At 36.4% G+C, this 25,894-nt stretch overlaps 1 protein-coding gene across 2 annotated transcripts in view; it reads right to left on the bottom strand.

Moving 5' to 3' along the window:
• Positions 1-876: 876 nt before the first annotated feature.
• Positions 877-25,894, bottom strand: part of CPQ (carboxypeptidase Q) — a 1,179,997-nt gene continuing 1,154,979 nt past the window's right edge. For both annotated transcript variants that reach the window (XM_053715230.1, XM_053715229.1), the window contains exon 8: positions 877-1,291. In XM_053715230.1, coding sequence (XP_053571205.1) covers positions 1,131-1,291 — 161 coding nt within the window. In that variant the 3' untranslated portion in view covers positions 877-1,130. The remainder of the gene's footprint in view (positions 1,292-25,894) is intronic.

Below are 25,894 nucleotides of genomic sequence, written 5' to 3'. Positions count from 1 at the left end.
TGATGCAATGCCGTGATTGGAGGAAGCCGGAGCCGGAGAAATTATTAATTTATTTCTGGATAAATGGCTCAAGTCAGTCTTGGGACTTATCCCAACACATCTATATCTTGCATGGCAAGAAATGGGGAGCTTTTGCAGTGACTGCTGTAATGCTGCTATGCAATGTACGCTAAAGCTCATCTTTCCCTTCTGCAAACCATCAAGTCTCTCTCTATGATGGATATGTGGAGCTGCATTATGCCATTATCAGTGTTCAGTACAATACATGTACTAAGGGGCCAATTCATTTAGATGTGGGTGGACATGATCCACTATAGCGGATCATGTCCGCCCGACATTGCTAAATGCCAACAGCATACGCTGTCAATATTTAACATTGCACAAGCATTTCTAGTGAAATGCTTGTGCAATGCCACCCCTGCACATTTGCGGCCAATCGGCCACTAGCAGGGGGTGTCAATCATCCCAATCATATCTGATCGGGATGATTGCTGTCCGCCATGTCAGAGGTGGCGGATGAGTTAAGGAGCAGAGGTCTTAAGACTGCTGCTTCTTAATTTATGTTTACAGCGAGCCTCGTTGCTTGTGCTGAAACTGCTGCGTTCGCAGCATGTTAAATTGGCCCCTAAAACTGATCCACTATGAAAAATCTTTCTTATGCTATTTTGTAGTAGCTATATTTAGTGGCCTGCATAGCATCTAGCCCAATATGTGATAACAATATTACAAATCATGTACAAGTATTTTCATGCAGATGGACTCCTTTGATCATACTGTTTTGCAAGATCTCACATCTATAAGCACAAATTGATATTTGTATTCTGTACTAAATATATAGGGAAAAAAATCACACAAAAATATGAACCACACAGAATAAAAAGTATGAAGTTGAATTTATTTGAAACTGTCAGCTTTATTACAAAATAAGATTTTAAACAAATACAGGAAACATGAACAATAACACAGGACAATAATATATACTGTATGTAATTCATGATTTTTATACTGGATAGTTGTAAAGAAAAACACATTTCATACAAAAGGAAGAAATCTCATAGATAAAGTAGAAAAAAATGAATGTATGTCTTCACATTTCATAATGAAGAATGAGTCTTCATTCCTGCTTTTCATTACCTTGGCAACATATCCTCCAAGTCAGCAATTACATAGGAGACGACAGTCCAAATGGCAGCACAGAGGTTCATCCAAACTGGATTCTGGACTGTCATTGTGTCTCCTTCAGAATGGTGAAACCAGAAATATTTACTGAAATCGTCAAGGAGACTTGCACCTAGGTAACAAAAAAAAAATCATTGCCATTGGCTTATTTTTCAAGAAATAATAAATATACCTTTATCAGAAGGTTATCAGTTTATACATGCATTCACAAATTATGCTTAATATTTACTAAATTCTATTTTTACTGATACACAAACCTGAAAAAAAAGTAGAGTTATTTTTTCATTCATACCGTGAACTTGAAATCTTAATCTGTTTTTGTGTAATGCAGACACACTGAACTATTTATATAGCTTTAGCTGTGAGGTATACAAGTTTGCAAGATGGTTTTTGTAATAACTACAGTCATTTAGAATTTTGGTGATATTTTTAGAAAAAAAGTTGATAGCAAAAATAAATACTTAGTTTGCACGCAAGTTAAATTCTGCTCATATTAAAAGTTAAAAGTAAATGTGAACGTGTGAGTGCAATTGTGAATTACGGTAGAATGACCTTGAATTCACTAGGAATGCTTGTGCAATGATAAATACTGACAGCATGTGCTGTCGGCATTTATCGAGGTGTGGCGGACATGATCCGCTACAGCGGATCAAGTCCGTCCACCCAATGAGAATTTGGCCCCATAGCCATATATAAGTGCATCGAAGCCCTTTGCAGTCAAGTAGATGAAAACATAAAAAAACATATTAATGCAATATTCATATTTAATAAAGTGTGATACTTTTTACTGTAAATATCATACAATTCCAATGTTCTGCACAAAACAGAATATGCTCTATGTATTTTTAAATGTTTTTTTTTCATGTAAGAAAATAAACCAAAAGGATAAATTTCCCATACATTTTATACGTTGCAACTGGTATAACATGTCAGTGGAAATCAATTCTACAGTACACTGTCCCTTTAACACTAAATCTTGTTTTTTTTTCATTGTCCCAGAGATGCCAGAAAGCCTACAGCAGGATCCAGAACCCTGGCCCTATAACATTTAACATATTTCTAACTTGATCAGAGTAGGTGTGAATTTGTATCTAAGGGATCAGACTTTCCATACTGGAGAGGCTCTACAAGGTCTACAAGCCTGGGCTGCAAAATAATGAACTGACTGGTTTAGATGCTTTTAAAGGGAGATTAAAATCTACAAATTCCCATAATGCATAGGAATGATCACCATTTAAAAAAAAAAAATCACAGAAAAAGGCTAAAAAAAAGTTAAAGCTGTTTAATTTGATTTTGAACCAATAATGCATATTCTGTAAACAGCTGCTCTGTGGGATTAAAGCTCACTGGCCGATAAGGAAAACTCCCATAGCTCTGTTGGTGTACAGTGACATGCCCCACATACATAGGAATACCTGAAAAATTGTGTGTCCTTAAATAAATATTTTATGTCACTTATAAAGTTATCAACAAAGCTCTGGGAGAAGTTAAAAGGGATATGAAGCCCAACAATTGTCTTTTGTAATTCAGACAGAGCATACAATTTTAACATTTAAATTTGCTTCATTCCCATGATATTCTTTGTTAAAGAGCTACCTATGTAGGTATCTGGAACACTACATGGCATACAATAGTGCTGCCCACTAATGCTCTTTTAAATAGATAACAACATCATTGGAAGATTTCTGCCCTATAGTGCTCCAGACATGGGCAGGCTCCTGAGCTTACATCCATGCTTTTCAGCAAAATATACCAAAAGAACGGATAAGAAGATTCAATTAGAATGTTGTTTAAATTTGCATGCTCTATCTGAATCATGAAAGACAAATTTTGGATTTCATATCCCTTTAAGGTAGCTGAATATGAATTGTATTCATTTTGTGCTGCAGAGTGAGCACATCTGTATGAACAAACCTATGTTGTTTGAGAACATAAATGGTGGTGTTGAATTCCCTTTTATAATTCATACCATTTGTGATGGCATCAGCAAAGCATAGACAGTCAGGGCCGCCATCAGGGGGTGACAGGGGTGACTCCTGTCAGGGGCCCAATGAGCCAGGGGGGCCCCATGAGGCAGCCACCAGTGGGTACTATAGCAGAGTGCTAATTGAGCATGGGAAATGTTATTACAAGGAGTAAAGTATTAGCATTTGAGAGGATTTCTTAGTGTGCACTAAACCACTATGCTCAGTGTGAGACAGACTTGGCACTTTGTACAGTGTGTGCCTGAGTCAGACGGCAGATCACTTTCATTTGAAGAGGAGGTAGGACTTACTTAGCAAATGTTTTTTATTTCTTTGTGCAATTTTGGATTGTAACTTCAGTGTGGTAGTAGTTGTATGGTGGGGCTAGGGGTCCATAAAAACACATTTTTTTAGCAGCAGTGTATTTATGCTTATTTGACAATGCTGTAGAAATTCTATATTTAAAACCATGCAGAAATGTTTCCTCCTCAATACACAAATGGTAGATGCCCTTTTGGCAGATATGCATTTTATATATATATATATATATATATATATGGAATAGCTAAAGGACAATTCTTGCGAATCCGGCGTAACTGCTCAGAGGATGATGGCTTTTTGGCAGAAAGTGAAAAACTAACTCAGAGATTGTTGGAGCGAGGTTGCGACATCAAAGTGGTGCACAAAGCACTCGAAGATGTCAAACATCTCGACAGGAATTCCTTACTTGTGACCAAAAAAGTAACAAAGGAAGCTAGAAAAAAGCCTACCTTTGTGACTACCTATAGTCCGCAGTACTATTCAATCTGCAAAATACTGCGCAAAAATTTGCCAATTCTGTTGGGAGATGATTTCCTTAAGGATGACATCAAAGACGGCTGCTTTTGTGTAGCAAGACGAAATATAACTATCGGCAACCAAATTTCGCCATCAATGCTCAAAAAACCAAAACCACAAAGTACCTGGCTTTCACAGAAGGGACACTATAAATGTGGCAACAGTACCTGCAAGGCCTGCGGCTTTGTTATCACGGGAAAAAATTTTCAATCCTTGGCCACACAAAAAGTGTACTCACTATCACAATGCACTAACTGTAGATCGACCTTTGTGATCTACATGATTACATGTAGTGCTTGTAAGAAGCAATACATAGGATGTACCTCCCGGGAAGCCAGGGAGAGGATCCGTGCCCACCTCAATGATATTGAAAGGGGGATAACACCCACTGGAGCCTCTAAACACTTTGTGGATGAGCACAACAAGGAAGTAAGCACTTTCACCTGGACTGTGATTGACCAGATAAAAAGGAAGCCAAGAGGTGGAGATAGATTGAAGGACCTCCTTGCTAAAGAAGTGTTCTGGATCTTCACCCTAGGTAGTCGGCAACCAACTGGCCTAAATATTGAGACGGATCTAATCAATCATTGGTAATTGATTGCCCCTTATCCACTTCCAAATAAATTAAAGTACAGTATCGAAATAAGTCAATGAGACAAAAAGTTTCGTTCTGTACATAAGTATTATAACATATCAATGTAAATACCTAATTTTCTTGTAAGTAAACAAATATTGTTTCTCTTCTCTTCAATTTGCTCGTACATTTGTTCTCCTAATCAAACAAAGTTGATCGACACGAGGGCATTGTCCCATTGCTATACAACAACATTTGGTTTTGTAAAGATACACAGTTAATATAGATATAAGGATTAATCCAATATTAAGAGTGTTGTTGTCAATGGTTACATGCCCTCTTGTTGACCAACTTAACTTCATTTTGAGGCCACCACAAACCCACCTTTAAGTTACTCTAATACTTAAACACCTTAACATGTATTGAGGACAAAAAAAGCCCGTATTCATTTAATTTGAATTAGTAACAGTAGAATACAGTTACCGCTATAATAAGCTGTTAATAAGTATGACCTAAAGTAAAATTTGGCATACATTCAGCACACAATGCGATCAGCTTAAAAGTAAGCAGTTGGTAACTTACTTAATTACTTATTCAATTAGCTGAAACGTTACTACTTTTTTCTTCTTTTTTAGTTTTGCTTTCAGTTGCCAACCAAGGGGACCTTATGTCCATTGGTGAATAGGGCACTAACAGGATTACTGACATAAGAATTGAGTAACAAATATATAAAAATATGCTTCAGGGAATTATACCCTGACAGCAGTAAAGACATAAGCATATACATGATTTATCACAATAAATAAACAACACCTAGAGTATCATATTCTTATATTACAAGGTATTCAGCCACACACAGGCAGTTTTTCTTAATAGGTATACACCCACAAGTAACACAGGTGGGTCAGGCCATCCAATAGCAAGATAGCATAGTCTATATTATTTTGAATAGGGCATTAGGGCAGCATTCTGTCTATGATTAAGGCTCTAAAGGAGCTGAAACGCGTCAGACGCCCACCCCAGCCCCTTTCTTGCTGATTATTATAGCCATTGTCTGATACATATATCTTAGAAGCTTTTATATAGTGCTAATAAACTTTCATTTTGCTTTGAGCTCCCTGTCCGGATTTTTTCTTTGCTTTACTATATATATATATATATATATATATATATATATATATATATATATATATATATATATATATATATATACTACATTCCAGTTTACTGCCCATTTATGCAAGGACTTTCCAGATGCAAGGAGGCATTTTATCTAAAAATTTTACATCTGCATAAAATTTTATACTCTCAGACTAAGATTGCTCAGTGTTTGAAATGAGACAGGTTAACTTAAAACTGTTAAGTTTACACTACAGCTGACTTAGTTTTGAAATACATACCAACAAGCCTAAATCCTGCATTTAACCAGATCTAATGGTATGAGTACCACAGCTTATGGTCCCACCAAGACCATATAGAGTACAGCATTTTCAAAATCCATAAGTACAGCTGACAGATGGGAAAATTTGTACACTATATTTGAAGTGGTGCTCTTGGTTGGGGAAAATGGGAAAAAAACAAACAAACATATGTCTGTCAACCTTTTAAAGGTACTTTTCTTCATCTAGCCATCTACCCAGCTCATTAATGTACAATTTTGAATTCACAGAATTATTTTTGTTTGCACATTTACAAATATGATTCTTTAAAAAGTGATCTCTTAATTTCTGCATTTTTATTTTATCATGCATGTCACACACTGTTGATTTAGGGGATGCAAGGTGCATAAATGTTTCCTCCTGTGAGTGTTTCTGTGGGTGTATGTGTTTATGTCTTTGTGCTTTGGTTTGTGTCTCTATGTGTATGTATTTTTTATCTGTGGGTCTCTCTGTGAGGGTGGGTGTTACCGTGTGTATGTCTTTGTGCATTTTCTGTGGATGTCTGTGAGGGTGTGTGCATATGTCTTTGAGCTTTTTCTATGGGTGTTTCTGTGAGGGTGTTTGTGTGTATGTATGTCTGTGTTTTCTGTGGGTGTCTCTGTGAGGGTGTGTGTATGTATATCTTTCTGTGTTTTTCATGTGGTTGTCTCTCTGTGTGTGTATGTGTGTATATGTCTTTGTGTGTTTTCTGAGGCTGTCTCTGTCGGTGTTTCCTTGGGTGTATGTGCAAGTTTGAGTTTGTGTGTGTGTGTCCATTGTCTGTTCCTTTTTAGGACATTTTGACCTTACTACTAATTATTCACATCTTTCTACAGACTTTGAGACTAACAAGACCTTTCCAGAAGTAACCACTCCACCATTTAACCTTTAAATTATTGTTTAGGCAGTTCAGGGCCCTTCCTTTCAGCCACTGCATGCTGTTGTCATAATTTAGTTGTCATCTTCCTTTACAAAAAGATAATCAGAACTCCATATTTTGTTTTCTAAATCTCTTTTTTTTACAAAACTGTAGTTTACCTCATTACTTGTCAGGTCAATGTAAACAAGTGCTAAGTGTCTGTTTGGGTTTCTGTGTCTGAGTGTGTTTCTTTGCGTGTCTGCTAGAGTGTCTATATGTGAATCCTTATGTGTGAGTGTGTTTGTGTGTTTCAGTGTATGAGTGTGTCTGTGTGTGTGTGTATATTACTACCTTTACAACATTTCCAAGTTTAAATAGACAATTAAGAATAAACTGCATATACATTTTAGTCACTTGGTCAAGAATTGCACATGTCAAAGGAGGGGGGGGGGGGCCCTGATCAATGGTTGAGTCAGGGGCCCCAAAATTTCTAGTGGCGGCCCTGTAGACAGTCATAGCCTGTTTTTATTATGGAGATTGACATTGTAAATAAAAACATTTAAGTCAGCGGTAGCAGCATTGGGATAGCTCACAAGTAATATTGTAGAATTTAGGAAGCTGCAGTCTAACAACTTAAAGTTGTATTCACAGCTTGATGAATTAAGCCATTGGCCCCTATTTATTAAAGGTCTTGCGGACCTGATCCGACAGTGCGAATCAGGTCCGCAAGACCTCGCTAAATACGGAGAGCAATACGCTCTCCGCATTTAGCATTGCACCAGCAGCTCACAAGAGCTGCTGGTGCAACGCTGCCCCCTGCTGACTCGCGGCCACCAGCAGGGAGGTGTCAATCAACCCGATCGTACTCGATCGGGTTGAATTGCGGAGATCTTTGTCTGCCTGCTCAGAGCAGGCGGACAGGTTATGGAGCAGCGGTCTTTAGACCGCTGCTTCATAACTGGTGTTTCTGGAGAGCCTGTAGGCTCGCCAGAAACACGGGGCCTCAAGCTCTATCCAGAGCTTGATAGATACGCCCCTATAAACCTATGTGTACAATATAAGCATATGACAAATGTTCAGCGTTTGTCATGACTAACAATCTGAGCTAAACTTTAAAATTTCCCAATGATCCATTTTACCTGCCAGAATGTATTGAATTGTTTAATATTTTCAGATAACTCCTTTACCGTTCTTTTGTAATGAAAAGTAGCTGTTTTTGCCTGTTGTAGTTGCATCCCCACATATACTGAAAATGTTTTTTTTTGCTTTTTTTGCACATTTTTTTTCAGTTTACATGTGAATTTTCTTGTTCAATAAAATGTTACAAATCCCACTTTTGAACTAGAAATCTGTACACAAATTAAATACTAACATCTAACGTTAAAGGGACACTGAACTCAAATTTTACTCCTATTATCAAATTGTATTCATTCTCTTGGTATCTTTATTTGAAAAGCAAGAATGTAAGTTTATATGCCCGTCCATTTTTAGTGAACAGCCTGGGTTGTTGCTGATTGTTGGATACATTCACCCACCAATAAACAATTGCTATAAAGGATCCTGAACCAAACATTTTCTGGCTCCTTAGCTTAGATGCCTTCTTTTTCAAATAAAGATAGCAAGAGAACAAAGAAAAATTGATAATAGGAGTAAATTGAAAAGTTGCTTAAAATTGCATGTTCTATCTGAATCACCAAAAAAATGGGTTCAGTATCCCTTTAAGTCGAGATTTAAAAATATTAATTATAAAATTTATCAAAATTATATCAATTTATTAATGACCTGCATATCATACATGAATATTAGTGGTTAAGTGAAACAAAAACATAATTTATGTAAGAACTTACCTGATAAATTCATTTCTTTCATATTAGCAAGAGTCCATGAGCTAGTGACGTATGGGATATACATTCCTACCAGGAGGGGCAAAGTTTCCCAAACCTTAAAATGCCTATAAAAACACCCCTCACCACACCCACAATTCAGTTTAACGAATAGCCAAGAAGTGGGGTGATAAGAAAGGAGCGAAAGCATCAAAAAAATAAGGAATTGGAATAATTGTGCTTTATACAAAAAAATCATAACCACCACAAAAAGGGTGGGCCTCATGGACTCTTGCTAATATGAAAGAAATGAATTTATCAGGTAAGTTCTTACATAAATTATGTTTTCTTTCATGTAATTAGCAAGAGTCCATGAGCTAGTGACGTATGGGATAATAAATACCCAAGATGTGGAACTTCCACGCAAGAGTCACTAGAGAGGGAGGGATAAAAAATAAAGACAGCCAATTCCGCTGAAAAATGAATCCACTACCCAAATCAAAAAAGTTTCAATTTTTATAATGAAAAAAACTGAAATTATAAGCAGAAGAATCAAACTGAGACAGCTGCCTGAAAAAAACTGCTTCTAAAGAAGAGAAAACATCAAAATGGTAGAACATAGTAAAAGTATGCAAAGAAGACCAAGTCATTGCTTTGCAAATCTGATCAACAGAAGCTTCATTCTTTAAAAAGCCCAGGAAGTAGAAACTTACCTAGTAGAATGAGCCGTAATCCTCCGAGACGGGAATCGACCCGACTCCAAATAAGCATGATGAATCAAAAGTTTAAGCAAGATGCCAAATAAATGGCAGAAGCTTTTTGACCTTCCTAAAACCAGAAAAGATAAAAAATAGACTAGAAGTCTACCTGAAATCTGAATAGCTTCAACATAGAAAGTAAGAATCTCACCAAAGAAGTCTTAGGAAAAGAATAATTCCTCCCTAATGTTTGTTAGAATTTACAACTTTAGGTAAGAATTGAAATGAGGACAGCAAAAACCACCTTTTCCTGATGAAAAAAATCAGAAAAAAGAGATTCACAAGAAAGAACAGATAATTCAAAAGCTGTTCTAGCTGAAGAGATGTCCAAAAAGAACAATACTTTCCATGAAAGTAATTAATGTCCAGAGCAAGCATATGCTCAAATAGAAGAGCCTGAAAAACCTTCAGAACCCAATTAAGACTCCAAGGAGGAGAAATTGGCTTAATGACAGGTTTGATATGAATCAAAACCTGAAAAAAATGATGAAAATGATATTCACAAAAAAGAGCAGATAACTCAAAAATTCTTCTAGCAGAAGAAATAACCAAAAGGAACAATACTTTTCCAAGAAAGTAATTTAATGTTCAGAAAATGCATAGTTTCAAAATGGAGGAGCCTGTAAAGCCCTCAGCACCAAATTGAGACTCCAAAGAGGAGAGATTGAATTAATGACAGGCTTGATACGGACCAAAGCCTGAACAAAACAATGAATATCAGGATGATTAGCAATCTTTCTGTGAAAAAAGAACAGAAAGAGTAGAGATTTGTCCTAACAAGAACTGCAGACAAAACCATATCCAAACCAACCTGAAAAAAATTATAAAATTCTATGAATTTTAAAAGAATGCCAAGAAAAGTAGGTCTTCCAGACTCAATAATATATCTTTCTAGAGACAGATTTACGAGCCTGAAACCAAGCGTTCAATCTCCATCCCTTCAAATTTAATGATTTGAGATCCTGATGGAAAAAAATGGGCCTTGAGAAAGAAGGTCTGGTTTAAACGGAAGTGTCCAAGGTTGGCAACTGGCCATCCGAATGAAATCCGCATACCAAAACCTGAGAGGCCATGCTGGAGCCACCAGCATAACAAACAAATACTCCATAAGAATTTTGGAAATCACTTTGGAAGAAGAACTAGAGGCGGAAAGAAATAGGCAAAAAGATAATTTCCAAAGAAATGTCAATGCATACACTACTTTCGCCTGAGGATCCCCGGACCTGAATAGGTCCCTGGGAAGTTCTTTATTCAGATGAGATGCCAACAGATCTATTTCTAGAAATGCTCACATCTGAAAAATTGAAAAACATATCTGGGTATGAGAGACCATTCTCCCGGATGTAAAGCTTGATTAACAGAGATAATCCGCTTCCCAAATATCTATACCTGGGAAAAAAAACACAGAATTTAGATAGGAGCTGGATTTAGCCTAAGCTAATATCCGAGACACTTCTGTCACAGCCTAAGGACTGATAGTCCTACCCTGATGATTGACATACACCATAGTTGTGATATTGTCTGAAAAACAATAAACGTCTCTTCCTCAAAAAGAAACTAACTGAAAAACTCTGAGAAAACACAGAGTTCTAAAATATCAAATGGTAATCTCGCCTCCTGAGTTTTCCAAACCCCTTGTGCTGACAGAGATCCTCAGACAGCCTCCCAACCAAAAAGACTCACATCTGTAGAGATCATGGTCCAGGTTGAAAGAAACGAAGAGACCTGTAGAACTAAATGATGGTGATCTTAACCACCAAATCAAGAGAGATAAATATTAGGATTTGAAGATTTAAAATGCGAAATCCTAGAATCCCTGCACCATAATTCAGCATAAAAGACTGGAAAGGTTCTTTCTATTGAAAATGAGCAAAGGGAATTGAATCCAATGCTGTGGCCATAAGACCTAAAACTTATATGCATATATAGCAACTGAAGGAAATAATAGAGACTAAAGGTACCGACAGACGGAACCCAATAAAATTGTCCCTTGTCTGATAGAGACAAAGACAGTGACACAAACTATCTGGAAACCCAAAAAAAGGTGACCCTTGTGAGAGGAATCAAGAGCTTTTGAAAAAAAGATCCTCTAACTATGTCCTGAAGAACAAAGTGAATCATATGAGATTCCGCATCCTCAGAAAATAATCTGAATGAATACAGAAAAAATATGCATTTATTGTATCTAATGAAAACAAATAATGCTATCACTGACCAAAAAAAAAGGCAGAATAGTTTGAATAAAAACTCCAAAACCCAGTTCCTAAAAATGGAACTGGAAGAAATAACCCAGAAGATTCCAGGTCTGAGCAGCGCTTGAACCCCACGGGTGACCAGCCATGCTTCAACAGTACCCAAAATAAATAGGACCGAAACACACTTAAAGAAAGTGTTAGCCTTACTGGAATAAAATCAAAGAAATTTGGACCGAATAGAACCAAATAAATTTCAAAAAAGTCTTAACCTGCCCCTTGCCATACATCGCAATTTAAGGGAGCTGATTTCGAACGGAAAAAATTTCCAATTAAAAACGTTACTTGGGAAAGAATTCAGGAATTCATTCCATAATAAGAACAACCAAACTAGTATAAGCTTAAAGTTTTAGTCTTAGAACTCAATCTTGAAGCCCAGAGTAACAGATAAGAATTGAATCCAATTATAAAACAAATAATTGATTATCTTAGAACAAAAGAAATATGGATTTTTAGAAATCACAAAATTCTTCTAGCTCAAACAGCTAAAGACATAGATTAAACCTCATTTGCGAAAATATTCAATAAAATGAAGACACAAATGAAATTATTAGCATGATAGTCCAGTTAAAGGACCAGACAATACAGTGGACTTGCATAATCAATAAATGCAAAACAACAAGACAAAGCAGCACATAGTCTAGTAAATTTTGTCCCTTTAACAATGCTAAAATAAATCATAATCTGATACTTGAACTTAAAGTAAACAGAAAAAATGAAGCAATTGCAACATCCAAATAAATCATAGGTCCAAGGAAAGTACCTGAAACTAAATCATTTTCCATCAATAAGATACAACCATCTAAAGGAAAATAAATACTATTTTGCTATAGAAACAATAGCATAATTAGTAGGAGTAGAGATAGCCCCAATAAATTGGAGAATTAAACTGCCGGCAAAGAGTATAGTTTAAAACCTTTGAAGTAATAAAAGAAAATTCTCAGCCTATTCCATTCCCTAGTATAAGGAATTGGAAAAAAAAACCCTCTGAAAACACAGAAGAATAAATAAGCAGAAATAGTGTTAGCAGTCTTGAAAAAGAACTAGTTACCTTAATGTAAAATAATCAACACCTTTTCAACAAAGAACATATGTACTTTAATAAAAAAGTAGATTTGTTAGTGTCAATATCTGATGAAGAAAATTCTGAATGAGAAAAAACATCATCAGAGAAGGATAAATCAGTTTGTTGTTGGTCATTTGAAACTTCGATAATTAAAAAAGAAGTTTGAAAAAGACCTAAAAATTTTATTAGAAGGCACAAAGTCAGACAAAGCCTTTAACATAGAATCAGAAAAATATTTCTTAAAAATCTTCTAAATATTTCTTGTACATAAGATGTAAAAAGAATGGCAATATATAAAGCATAAATACTAATGGATTCTGCATGTAAAAGTTTATCATGATAACCTATTACAAACCATAGCTAAAGATAAACATTCATAACATTTAAAATAAATGAACTTAGCTTTGGTAGGACTGAACTCAGTCAAGCGTTTTTCCAGAAGTAGCTTCTGATCCAGGGTCAATCTGAGACATCTTGCAATATGTAATAGAAAAAACAACATATAAAGCAAAATCTATCAAATTCCTTAAATGAGAGTTTCAGGAATGGGAAAAAATGCCAATGAATAAGCTTCTAGCAACCAGAAGCAAATAAACAATGAGACTTAAATAATGTGGAGACAATAATGACGCCCATATTTTTTAGCACCAAAAAAGACGCCCACATTATTAGGCGCCTAAATGCTTTTGGCGCCAAGAATGACGCCACATCCGGCGACGCCGACATTTTTGGCGCAAAACGTCAAAAAAATTACGCAATCACAAACAACTTCCTTCGACAAGTACGACGCCGGAAATGACAAAGAAAATGTTTTTTTTTACGCCAAAAAAATCCGCGCCAAGAATGACGCAATAAAATGAAGCATTTTCAGCCCCCACGAGCCTAACAGCCCAAAGGAAAAAAAAAATCAATTTTTAAGGTAAGAAAAAAAAAAAAAAGAAAAAAAATTAATTATTCATATGCATTATCCCAAATAATGAAACTGACTGTCTGAAATAAGGAATATTGATCATCCTGAATCAAGGCAAATAAATGTTTAAACACATCTATTTAGAACTTTATATAAAAGTGCCCAACCATAGCTTAGAGTGTCACACAAAATAAGACTTACTTACCCCAGGACACTCATATACATGAAGTAGAAAGCCAAACCAGTACTGAAACGAGAATCAGTAGAGGTAATGGTATATATAAGAGTATATTGTCGATCTGAAAAGGGAGGTAAGAGATGAATCTCTACGACCGATAACAGAGAACCTATGAAATAGATCCCGTAGAAGGAGACCATTGAATTCAAATAGGCAATACTCTCTTCACATCCCTCTGACATTCACTGCACACTGAGAGGAAAACCGGGCTCCAGCCTGCTGCGAAGCGCATATCAACGCAGAATCTAGCACAAACTTACTTCAACACCTCCACGGGAGGCAAAGTTTGTAAAACTGAATTGTGGGTGTGGTGAGGGGTGTATTTATAGGCATTTAAGGTTTGGGAAACTTTGCCCCTCCTGGTAGGAATGTATATCCCATACGTCACTAGCTCATGGACTCTTGCTAATTACATGAAAGAAATATGTATTTAATCATTAAGCAGTCAATATCAATCTTGCTTAAAGGGACATGAAACACAATTATTTTTCTTTCATGATTCAGATAGAGAATGCAGTTTTAAACAACTTTCCAATTTACTTTTGTTGTCTAATATTTTTTGTTTTGTTTGCATTCTTTGTGTAAAAGCATACATAGGTAGGCTCAGGGGCTGCTAATTAGAGGTTGTTTCTTCAACAAAAGATACCAATATAATGAAACAAATTAGATAATAGAAGTTTATTGGAAAGATGTTTAAAATTACAATCTCTATATGAATCATGAAACAAATAATTTGGAGAAACAGCAATGCACATGGGTGAGCCATATAACATGTGACATATAAGTGCAGCCACTATTGTCCATTGATCTAATTTTTTATTACGTTTTTAAGCGATGACCTAATTTTTTTTATTTTTTTAGAAAGGTCTTAAAGGGACAGTCAAGTCAAAATTAAAAACTTTCATGATTCAGATAGGACATGCAATTTTAAACAACTTTGTTGAAAGCTAAACCTAGGTAGGCTCATATGTTGATGTATAAGCCCTTGAAGGCCGCCTTTTATCTCAGTGCATTTTGACAATTTGTCACAGCTAGACAGTGCTAGTTCATGTGTACCATATAGATAACATTGTGCTCACTCCCGTAGAGTGATTGGATAAAATTACAGAAAGAGGTTTTTGGGGCGAGACAGAGGTATTATGTGGCACACTTGGGATAAGAGCCTAGAAACAATAATTAATTTAGAGTGAGCTCGCAGGACTGGTACAAATTAAAATATAACTTTTATTCGTTTTAATTATAAAAAGGTTGGTTAGATATAGGTCAAATACAATTATAACACACATAGATCTAAGGATTATCCAATAAACACAGATTCTGACGATTCAATATTAAATCAAAGTCACGTGAGCTAGTTAAATCAGCAAATGACCCCAAGTTCAGATAACAACCTATCTATAAAGTCTGGAGGTATATAGGCTCATATGTCTATTTCAAATATGTGGGGTCAAATAGAGACTAAGTCTCAATGAGATTGAAAGCTAGCTTAACCTGGTTAGGATCATAAGAAAAACAAGTATTAGCTCTTAGGAGGGTTAAAAAGGTATTAGCATAATTATTATATCAAAGGTGAATCCCTAAGTATAACGTGGGATGTGATCAAACCATCTACTTATCTACTAGAGGAAAAATAAAGTGTTACAAATAAATATGTGTTAAAGAAAAAACACACTATTTTATATTGGTTGGCACACACTTCTCTTACACCTGATAGGACATAGGCCCTTATGTATACAATAGAATGAGGACTATCTATGCTTAAAGAATGCTTAAAAGGCTAAGTGCTGAGCACTGGGTCTTAACTCACGGGTTTGGATATTAAGGGGGATTAGAGCGCTTGGTGGAGCCGCTAGTAACTATATAGTGACTGAGAGTATATAAGTCTGATGAATACAGCTTCAGAGTATTTTAAAATAACAATTATATTATGGTTGCCAACATTTCCAAACAATACCCCAATTTTGTAGGTTAAGTAAGACTCAGTGTTCAAGTAAGATATATAATCTATTTTTTTTTTAAGCTAGGTGCCAATTAAAGCCAACACATATATATATATATATATATATATATATATATATATATATATATATTTTTATATATATATATATATATATATATATATATATATATATATACATACATACATACATATATATATAAAATATATATATATATACATATATACATATATATATATATACATATATATATATATATATATATATATATATATATATATATATATATATATATATATATATCTCAAATAACAAAATCCGCACTTACTGGACTTGTGATACAAGAGTTTTTATGTAGTGACGTTTTGGAGCTAATATCACCTTCTTCAGACCTGAAGAAACATCACTACATAAAAACTCATGTATCACAAGTCCAATGAGTGCAAATTTTGTTAATTGATAGATCTATTTTTGCTTCCTGATACCTGATGTTTGAAAGTGAGAGTGCAAATCCACTTGGGACTTTTTTTGTGTGTGTGTATGTATATATATATATATATATATATATATATATATATATATATATATATATATATATATATATATATATATATATATATATGTGTGTGTATGTATTATTTATGTGTATACACACACACACACATATATATATCTATATATATATATATATATATATATATATATACACATAAATATACTTGTATATATATATATATATATATATATATATATATATATATATATATATATATATATACACTAATATATCACTTCAACGCACTTGGTTTAACATGGTTGGGTTAGCACACGAGCAATAAGTGTTTTTTTCCCTTCAGCGCGCTCCATTGAAGTCTATGGGGAAAAGAAGTTAACGCGGTTGCAGTATCCCAGAGAGCTATTGTTTACAAGTACTCCTCACCTTCATGAGGCCACTAGGATATGTTGAGACATATGAGACAGTCATTTTTCAAGGGAAGCCAACATTTACTAGAGCTGCACACAAGTTTCACAAAACTAACTTTTATCCCTCTCATTTTTTAAGCAGCAATAAAAAATAATTAAAAATTGCCCTTTGTTTCAATAATGCGCACACACGTGGGCTAACAACATAGACTCATAACCATGAAACACACAGATCAATCAAAGTCACATATAACTGGTTTAAAAAAATATAGCTTTTTAGATGTCTTTTTGTAGCTGTTATGAAAATAACAGCATTCAAGATAATTAATTAGAAAAGATAAAAAAAGAGCAGTCTGTTGACCCCTATTAGTGCACCCACACACAAGTCTATCAAGGAAGATAAGAGGGGGTGGTATGTACAGTAATTGCATTAGAACAGGGACTTAACATCTAGATATTTTTAAAATGATACTGTGCAACACATTTTTGTTTATGAGAGAACAGGTTGGAAAACTGAGTCATTTTAAAATTCCCAGCTATGAGAAAGGACAACAGAAGACAGTTTAACAGTTGGAGTCTTCTCCTGTGCCATATGGAATGTTGTTGATCCTCATATGGAGCTGATATCCATTAGTGGACAAGAAGCTAAAGCATCAAGCCCTATAGGGCTAGATTATAGTTGGTGTGCTATTTAGTGCTTTCACTCAAGCAATAACACCGCCAGAAGTAAAGTTTTTGAGTGTGCAGGTTTGCACTCATATTACAAGTTCAAAGTAAAAATTTTGCACGCAAGCGAAACCTGACGCGTTAACTAAAGGACTTTGGATATCATGACCAAGTCAACTTATTCTCCCCATAGACTTCAATGGAGAGGGCAGAAAAAAACACATCGCTCGCACGCTAACCTGATGCCATATTAAACCCTAAGTGCTATACCGGATAGGGGTTATTAATATTTCACATTCCAGCATATATACAAGCATACATATTATAGATAATATATATATTTTACATTAACATCATCATATATATATATATATATTTAAAATAAAAAAAGATTTTTTTTTTCTATGTGAATGTAAAATATGCGTAATATGCTTTGGATTTTGTGCTGTAGAACTAATGCAGTGTTTGGTTAGCGCACATGAAGAAGTAGTTTTCTTAAGGATGACAGCGGGCCTCCCGGTTCATGGACATTATTCAGAACTGTGACATCTGTACTTGGCGCATATTTGATTGAGGGTAGTTCCTGTAAGCGCACTGGAATTTTAGCCTATTGGTTTTATTAAAAAATATTACACCATATGTGGCAAATTTGTGCTTCACTTTCGGCTAGATTACGAGTCTTGCGGTAGCCTTAAAAAGCAGCGTTGAGGGGTCCCAACGCTGCTATTTAACGCCCGTTGGTATTACGAGTCAGGCAGTAGATGGTCTACCGCTCACTTTTTTTCCGCGATTTTAGCTTACCGCAAATCCCCTTACGTCAATTACGTATCCTATCTTTTTAATGGGATTTTCCTAACGCCGGTATTACGATCGCCTGAAAAAGTGAGCGATAGACCCTCTCCTGTCCAGACTCCTACCGCATTTAAAAGTCAGTAGTTAAGAGTTTTATGGGCTAACGTCGGAACATAAAGCTCTTGAAGTTCAATCCAAATGGCTGATCCAATCAGCCAATAGGATTGAGCTTGCATTCTATTGGCTGTTCCAATCAGCCAATAGAATGCGAGGTCAATCCTATTGGCTGATTGCATCAGCCAATAGGATTTTTCCTACCTTAATTCCGATTGGCTGATAGGATTCTATCAGTCAATCAGAATTCAAGGGATGCCATCTTGGATGACGTCACTTAAAGGACCAGTCATCGGCTGTCGGATGAAGAGAATGCTCCACGTCGGATGTCTTGAAGATAGACCCGCTCCGCTCCGGAAGGATGAAGATAGAAGATGCCGCCTGGATGAAGACTTCTGCCGGTCTGGAGGTCCTCTTCTGGCCAGATAGGATGAAGACTTCGGACCCTCTGGAGGACCACTTGTGCCCGGCTGGGTGAAGACGTCTCAAGGTAGGGTGATCTTCACATTGATTGGAATTTTAAAATACCCCACCCCCTTGCTTTTTATTTTGAATAAATTAATAAAAGTTAAGTTTTAAATTGCCTTTCTTGGACCTTCTACCCAGGTATTCATGGCCATTTTTCCTATATTTGCTGTTGAGTGCTAAATATGTACATTCTCTCAATTGCTGCTTGCAATTGATCTTTCCAGTGATCTTCAAGGGGTAGTGTTTTTTTAAGGGGGGATTGGGTGGGTTTTAGAGTAGGGTTGGGTGTGTGGGTGGTGGGTTTTAATGTTAGGGGGGTATTGTAATTTTTTTACAGGTGAAAGAGCTGATTACTTTGGGGCAATGCCCCACAAAAGGCCCTTTTAAGGGCTATTTGTAATTTAGTATAGGGTAGGGAATTTTATTTTTGTGGGGGGGGGGGGTTAGATTAGGTGTAATTAGTTTAAAATTCTTGTAATTCTTTTTTTATTTTCTGTAATTTAGTATTTTTTTTCATAATTTAGTTTATTTAATTTAATTGTAATTAATTGTAGGTAGTTTAGGTAATTAGTTTAATTATAGTGTAGTGTTAGGTGTAATTGTAACTTAGGTTAGGGTTTATTTTACAGGTAAATTTGTAGTTATTTTAACTAGAAAGTTATTAAATATTTAACAACTATTGTACTTAGTTAAAATAAATACAAAGTTGCATGTAAAATAAATATAAATCCTAAGCTAGCTACAATGTAACTATTTTATAGGTAAGTATTTAGTTTTAAATAGGAATAATTTATTTAATTGTAGTAAATTTATTTAGATGTATTTAAATTATATTTAAGTTAGGGGGTTGTTAGGGTTAAGGTTAGACTTAGGTTTAGGGGTTAATACATTTATTATAGTGGCAGCGGCAGATTAGGGGTTAATAAATTTAATATAGTTGCGGCGACGTTGGGGGGACAGATTATAGGTTAATAACTATAATGTAGGTGTCGGCGATGTTGGGGGCAGTAGATTAGGGGTTCATAAGTATAATGTAGGTGGCGGCGGTGTCCGGAGCGGCAGATTAGGGGTTAATAATATAATGTAGGTATCAGCAATAGCGGGGGCGACAGATTAGGGTTTAATAAGTGTAAGATTAGGGGTGTTTAGACTCGGGGTTCATGTTAGGGTGTTAGGTGCAGACATAACTTTTATTTCCCCATAGGAAACAATGGGGCTGCGTTAGTAGCTGAACACTGCTTTTTTGAAGCCAGCTCAGCCCCATTGTTTCCTATGGGGAAATCGTGCACGAGCACGTTTTGCCAGTTTACCGCTACCCTAAGCAGCGCTGGTATTACAGTGAGATGTGGAGCTAAATATTGCTCAACGCTCACTTTTCTGAGGCTAACGCCGGCTTGAAGAAAACGTGTAATACCAGCGTTGGCTTAAGTGAGCGGTTAGAAAAAAAGGCTCATTAGCCCCACACAGCCTTACCGAAAAAACTCGTAATCTAGGCGTTTATGTGCTACTGACAACAATTGATAAAAGACCTAGATTCAGAGATTTCTTGCAAGAACTACTTCTGCTCTAGGTGATACGAATCAGACACCACAGCAGTTTGTGGGCATTGTTCCCTCTCTTTTAGGCTCCGTACTTACCTCATACGATTGAGGTTAAGTATTGTAAGAAGGCGCAGGCCATTTCTCCAGCTTTTTTTTTATTTTTTGCTACATACTCATTAATCATATTGAAGAGCGATAACAAATAGACTGATTATGAAAATCAATTTAAATTTGTCATGTACTATATTGTATTTTATAATAATAACTTCCACTCTTCCCTTGTTTAGCTTTATATATATATATATATATATATATATATATATATATATATATATATATATATATACACACACACCCATACACATATTTAGACACACACACACACACATATATATATATATATATATTATAGCCCTTTGCAATCAAATATGTAACCATATATTATTAATATTTTTATGAATAATTGTTATCAATATATATATATATATATATATATATATACACACACCGTATATATATATATATATATATATATATATATATACATACACACACAGAGAACACACAGAGAAAGTCCAGCACTCACTCACAAGCTCTCAGCTAAGATTTGAAAGCAAAAATGGAAAGGTTAGTTACTGCATTTGGCTAAATGGAACAAGCCCAGGTGCCACATCAAGGTCCTTTCCAATACCTGGTACCCTAAAACAGCCACACAATGCAAGCTCTCAAATCCAAACAAACTGGGAACAAGGGAAGGGTGCACAGGCTTATGTAATCACCCTAGACATATACAAAACATGGAAGAGAACTGCACTCTCATACCGGACCGGGTACACATCCCATGGCCCTGTAACATGCTCAGCCCTGGGTGATCAAATGCACTCACAGGAAGCTGTGCTGTCCCCAGAGTCACAGGCAGTTAACCCAGACAGGTCTGGGTGCAAGAACCATAGCAAAATTACAAAACAAATTAATACAACACACCGAGAAAGTCCAGCACTCACTCACAAGCTCTTAGCTAAGATTTAAAAGCAAAAATGGAAAGGTTAGTTACCTCATTTGGCCAAATGGAATAAGCCCAGGTACCGCATCAAGGTCCTTTCCAATACCTGGTACCCTAAAACAGCCACACAATGCAAGCTCTCAAATCCAAACAAACTGGGAACAAGGGAAGGGTGCACAGGCTTATGTAATCACCCTAGACATATACAAAACATGGAAGAGAACTGCACTCTCATACCGGACCGGGTACACATCCCATGGCCCTGTAACATGCTCAGCCCTGGGTGCTCATGGGCACTCACAGGAAGCTGTGCTGTCCCCAGAGTCACAGGCAGTTAACCCCAGACAGGTATGGGTGCAAGAACCATAGGGAAATTAGAAAACAAATTAATACAACACACAGAGAAATTTCAGCACTTACAAGCTCTCAGCTAAGATTTAAAAAGCAAGCCTGGGGGGGGGGGAGCTAGCCGGGCATCTGAGCGGTCGCATACTAAGAGAGCTCTGCTCAAATGCTATTTTCAACTAATTATCAGACCGCTCAGTATCGCTCAAAATTAGGCAAAACTATGGCTGATTATCCATAGACTAGTGTAGAAGAGCTCAGCGAGAAAGAGAAGTTTGGAAGTAACAAATCGGAAGATTCCTCTATCACTCGCAGCTCACACATAATCTATACACGGAGCGGCCATCTTGCAGGACACGTGGAACTCACTTCCCTTAAGACCGTACTTTCGACCTAGAGAGTTTTGCTGAATACTGTCCCACTACAATGGATCCCATAGCACTTTGGGAGTGTAACTTGCTGCACTCACTAGATAGTCACCATTATGACCTCAAGCAGCATTTTCAGATGCTTATGGCTACCCTGCAAGCGGAGCTAAACGAACCGGAGTTGGATTCCCTTATACTATATAATGCCTATGGAAGCTCCAGTATCCACTATGCTGCAACATCGGATACACAGCGTGACTTCAGAGGCAATGTCTTTTTAGGAATCACTGGGTCCTCTGTTACCCCAGAAGACACCCCTGACGATACCACTCTCTTGGATAAGGGACTATCTCAGACACTGAAAATAACGGCCCGAGACCAGAGTATGTTGCGCCTTGCTGTAAAGGAGTCAGCTGATCACTTGGTTCGTCTGACTACAGTCCCACACTCTATTAAAGAAGGGACAAACTCTGTGCCTTTTAATGGCAGAGCAACGGGTCCTACACAGCTGCTGCTAACAGTGGAACGGAGCGGGATCGGAGATAATGGAATCTCACTCTTGAGTCTTGAGACTCTATCAGGCACATATTTTATGCCTCCAAACCTCTTCCCTGCACAAGGACACGCTGCAAACAGGCTATGCTCTTAATATTGTAGTCCCTAACACAGGAGTCGGCTGAATCCATCTATCCCTCTGGACCTTCCCCTTGGCGTGCTCCTAACGCTGAGGTGATTATTGAGACTGCTGACCAGCACTGTGTTTAGCTAAGCCCCAGCTGGTGATCTGTTATGTTGTTTTCCATGTTCCCAACCCTAAATGTTCAGAACAGCAATTAGATAGAGCACAGCCTATGGTGTAAGATAGTAAGAAGCTCCCGCACACATTTTATTGTATATTTTGGAGTATAGTATGTTTATAATTTTTGCCTAGATTTCCTGTTCCTATATGCCTAATGTGGGATTCTTTTTCCTGTATTTAACAATCAGCACTCCCAGTTATTCCTTACCAGCAAAACTTGATTGTTATCCCTCTCCAGGTTTGAAATGTCGAACTACTCTACCCCAGTCTCTTCTCCACATACTATCGCAATTGATCCTACTATTGTAAATACTGGTGCATAATTTAACTATATGCTGTCTTTCTGTTACTGCAGTTGACCATCCTTATTCAGAATTATATGTGATATATCGGGATTATTCGACAATGGGATCAGAACCCTATTTAGTTGCGCGCCTAATACTTCAGATAACACATACTATATTTGCTAAGTTAGTTCGGCTGTTTAGACTTTTGTTTTATATCCACTCATTAATATATACAGTTATGTGGATCTATTATTTAACTGCTGGGTGTTAGCATATAGGATGGTATCTATAGGTTGCCAGTTTATATTTAGTTTGCGACATATTTCCCATAAAACAACGGAGTGTAGGCCTATTTAAAGAGACATTAGATAGAATGTTTTCCCTTTCAACTGCACATGCTCATTAGTTGCCCACTATGACAGTTTGAATGACCAAAACATTCTGAATAACTCTTCTTAGACTATGACCACATATAATGGATGACCTTAGTTAACTTGTCTAAGGCAGACAGGTCCCCAGCAGATACCTATAGGGTCCGGGAGATATTTATGATGACCGTAATGTCGGAGGATACATTAGTCATCCTAGTCAGATTGGGACTCTTATACTGATTTAAGCTGTTTATTTGTTTCTTGGTTGGTCACCTGTATCACTCGGGATATTTGTTCCATAGTCCCCCTAAATATAGCAAAATGCTCAGATTTTAAGATGTACACATTACAAATGAATACTATACAGTCTAAATCTCTCTGAAACTAATATCAGGCAAATGTTTATCCATACTCTCTTTGGTGAAAGGGTCTTTGCATTAATATTATAGTTAAATAGGTATCCATTTATGTGACTTTTACTTTAACAACTCACTTTGTCATTATACCTTGTACCTTAAACCTGTAAAGACCTGGAGACCAGACCTCCCAACTAGTATTCTTAGTAGGTTATATGTCTGTTTCATTACTGCTATTATTATGTTTGTGTTATGGTGTAAAATCTTCTACTGATATACAAGATATATGTTGTTTGCAACCCAGTCACTGGTAAGAGGGGTTTAGTATAATCCACAGTTGCCCCCAAAAGTTAACCCAACTAACATTAGCTACGCGTGCTTTTTTTCTCCCACACCTTTTAAATACTGCTGGTATTTAGAGTTCACAGAAGGGCTGCGTTAGGCTCCAAAAAGGGAGCGTATAGCATATTAACCGCCACTGCAACTCTCAATACCAGCGGTGCTTACTGACGCGGCCAGCTTAAAAAACGTGCTTGTTCATAGGAAACAATAGGGCCGTTTGAGCTGAAAAAAAACCTAACACCTGCAAAAAAGCAGCGTTCAGCTCCTAACGCAGCCCCATTGTTTCCTATGGGGAAACACTTCCTAAGTCTGCACCTAACACCCTAACATATACCCCGAGTCTAAACACCCCTAGCCTTACACTTATTAACCCCTTATCTGCCAGCCCGGCTATCGCTGACCCCTGCATATTTTTTTAACCCCTAATCTGCCGCTCCGTATACCGCCGCCACCTACGTTATCTATATGTACCCCTAATCTGCTGCCCCTAACACCGCCGACCCCTATATTATATTTATTAACCCCTAATCTGCCGCCCCCAACGTCGCCGCCACCTACCTACACTTATTAACCCCTAATCTGCCGACCGGACCTCACCGCTACTATAATAAAGTTATTAATCCCTAATCCGCCTCACTCCCGCCTCAATAACCCTATAATAAATAGTATTAACCCCTAATCTGCCCTCCCTAACATCACCGATACCTAACTTTAAGTATTAACCCCTAATCTGCCGACCGGACCTCACCGCTACTCTATTAAAGTTATTAACCCCTAAAGCTAAGTCTAACCCTAACACTAACACCCCCCTAAGTTAAATATAATTTTTATCTAACGAAATAAATTAACTGTTATTAAATAAATTATTCCTATTTAAAGCTAAATACTTACCTGTAAAATAAATCCTAATATAGCTACAATATAAATTATAATTATATTGTAGCTATTTTAGGATTAATATTTATTTTACAGGTAACTTTGTATTTATTTTAACCAGGTACAATAGCTATTAAATAGTTAATAACTATTTAATAGCTACCTAGTTTAAATAATTACAAAATTACCTGTAAAATAAATCCTAACCTAAGTTACAATTAAACCTAACACTACACTATCAATAAATTAATTAAATAAAATACCTACAATTATCTACAATTAAACCTAACACTACACTATCAATAAATTAATTACATAAAATACCTACAAATAAATACAATTAAATAAACTAACTAAAGTACAAAAAATAAAAAAAGAACTAAGTTACAAAAAATAAAAAAATAATTTACAAATATTAGAAAAAGATTACAACAATTTTAAGCTAATTACACCTACTCTAAGCCCCCTAATAAAATAGCAAAGCCCCCCAAAATAAAAAAATGCCCTACCCTATTCTAAAATAAAAATAGAAAAGCTCTTTTACCTTACCAGCCCTTAAAAGGGCCTTTTGCGGGGCATGCCCCAAAGAATTCAGCTCTTTTGCCTGGAAAAAAAAACATACAATACCCCCCCCAACATTACAACACACCACCCACATACCCAAAATCAAACCCAAACCCCCCTTAAATAAACCTAACACTAAGCCCCTGAAGATCTTCCTACCTTATCTTCACCATGCCGGGTATCACCGATCGGTCCAGAAGAGGATCTGAAGTCTTCATCCAAGCCCAAGCGGGGGCTGAAGA

This window comes from Bombina bombina, chromosome 5 (assembly GCF_027579735.1).
Source record: "Bombina bombina isolate aBomBom1 chromosome 5, aBomBom1.pri, whole genome shotgun sequence".
NCBI classification, from domain to species: Eukaryota; Metazoa; Chordata; class Amphibia; order Anura; family Bombinatoridae; genus Bombina; species Bombina bombina.
This window is presented reverse-complemented; position numbering and strand designations above follow the sequence as displayed.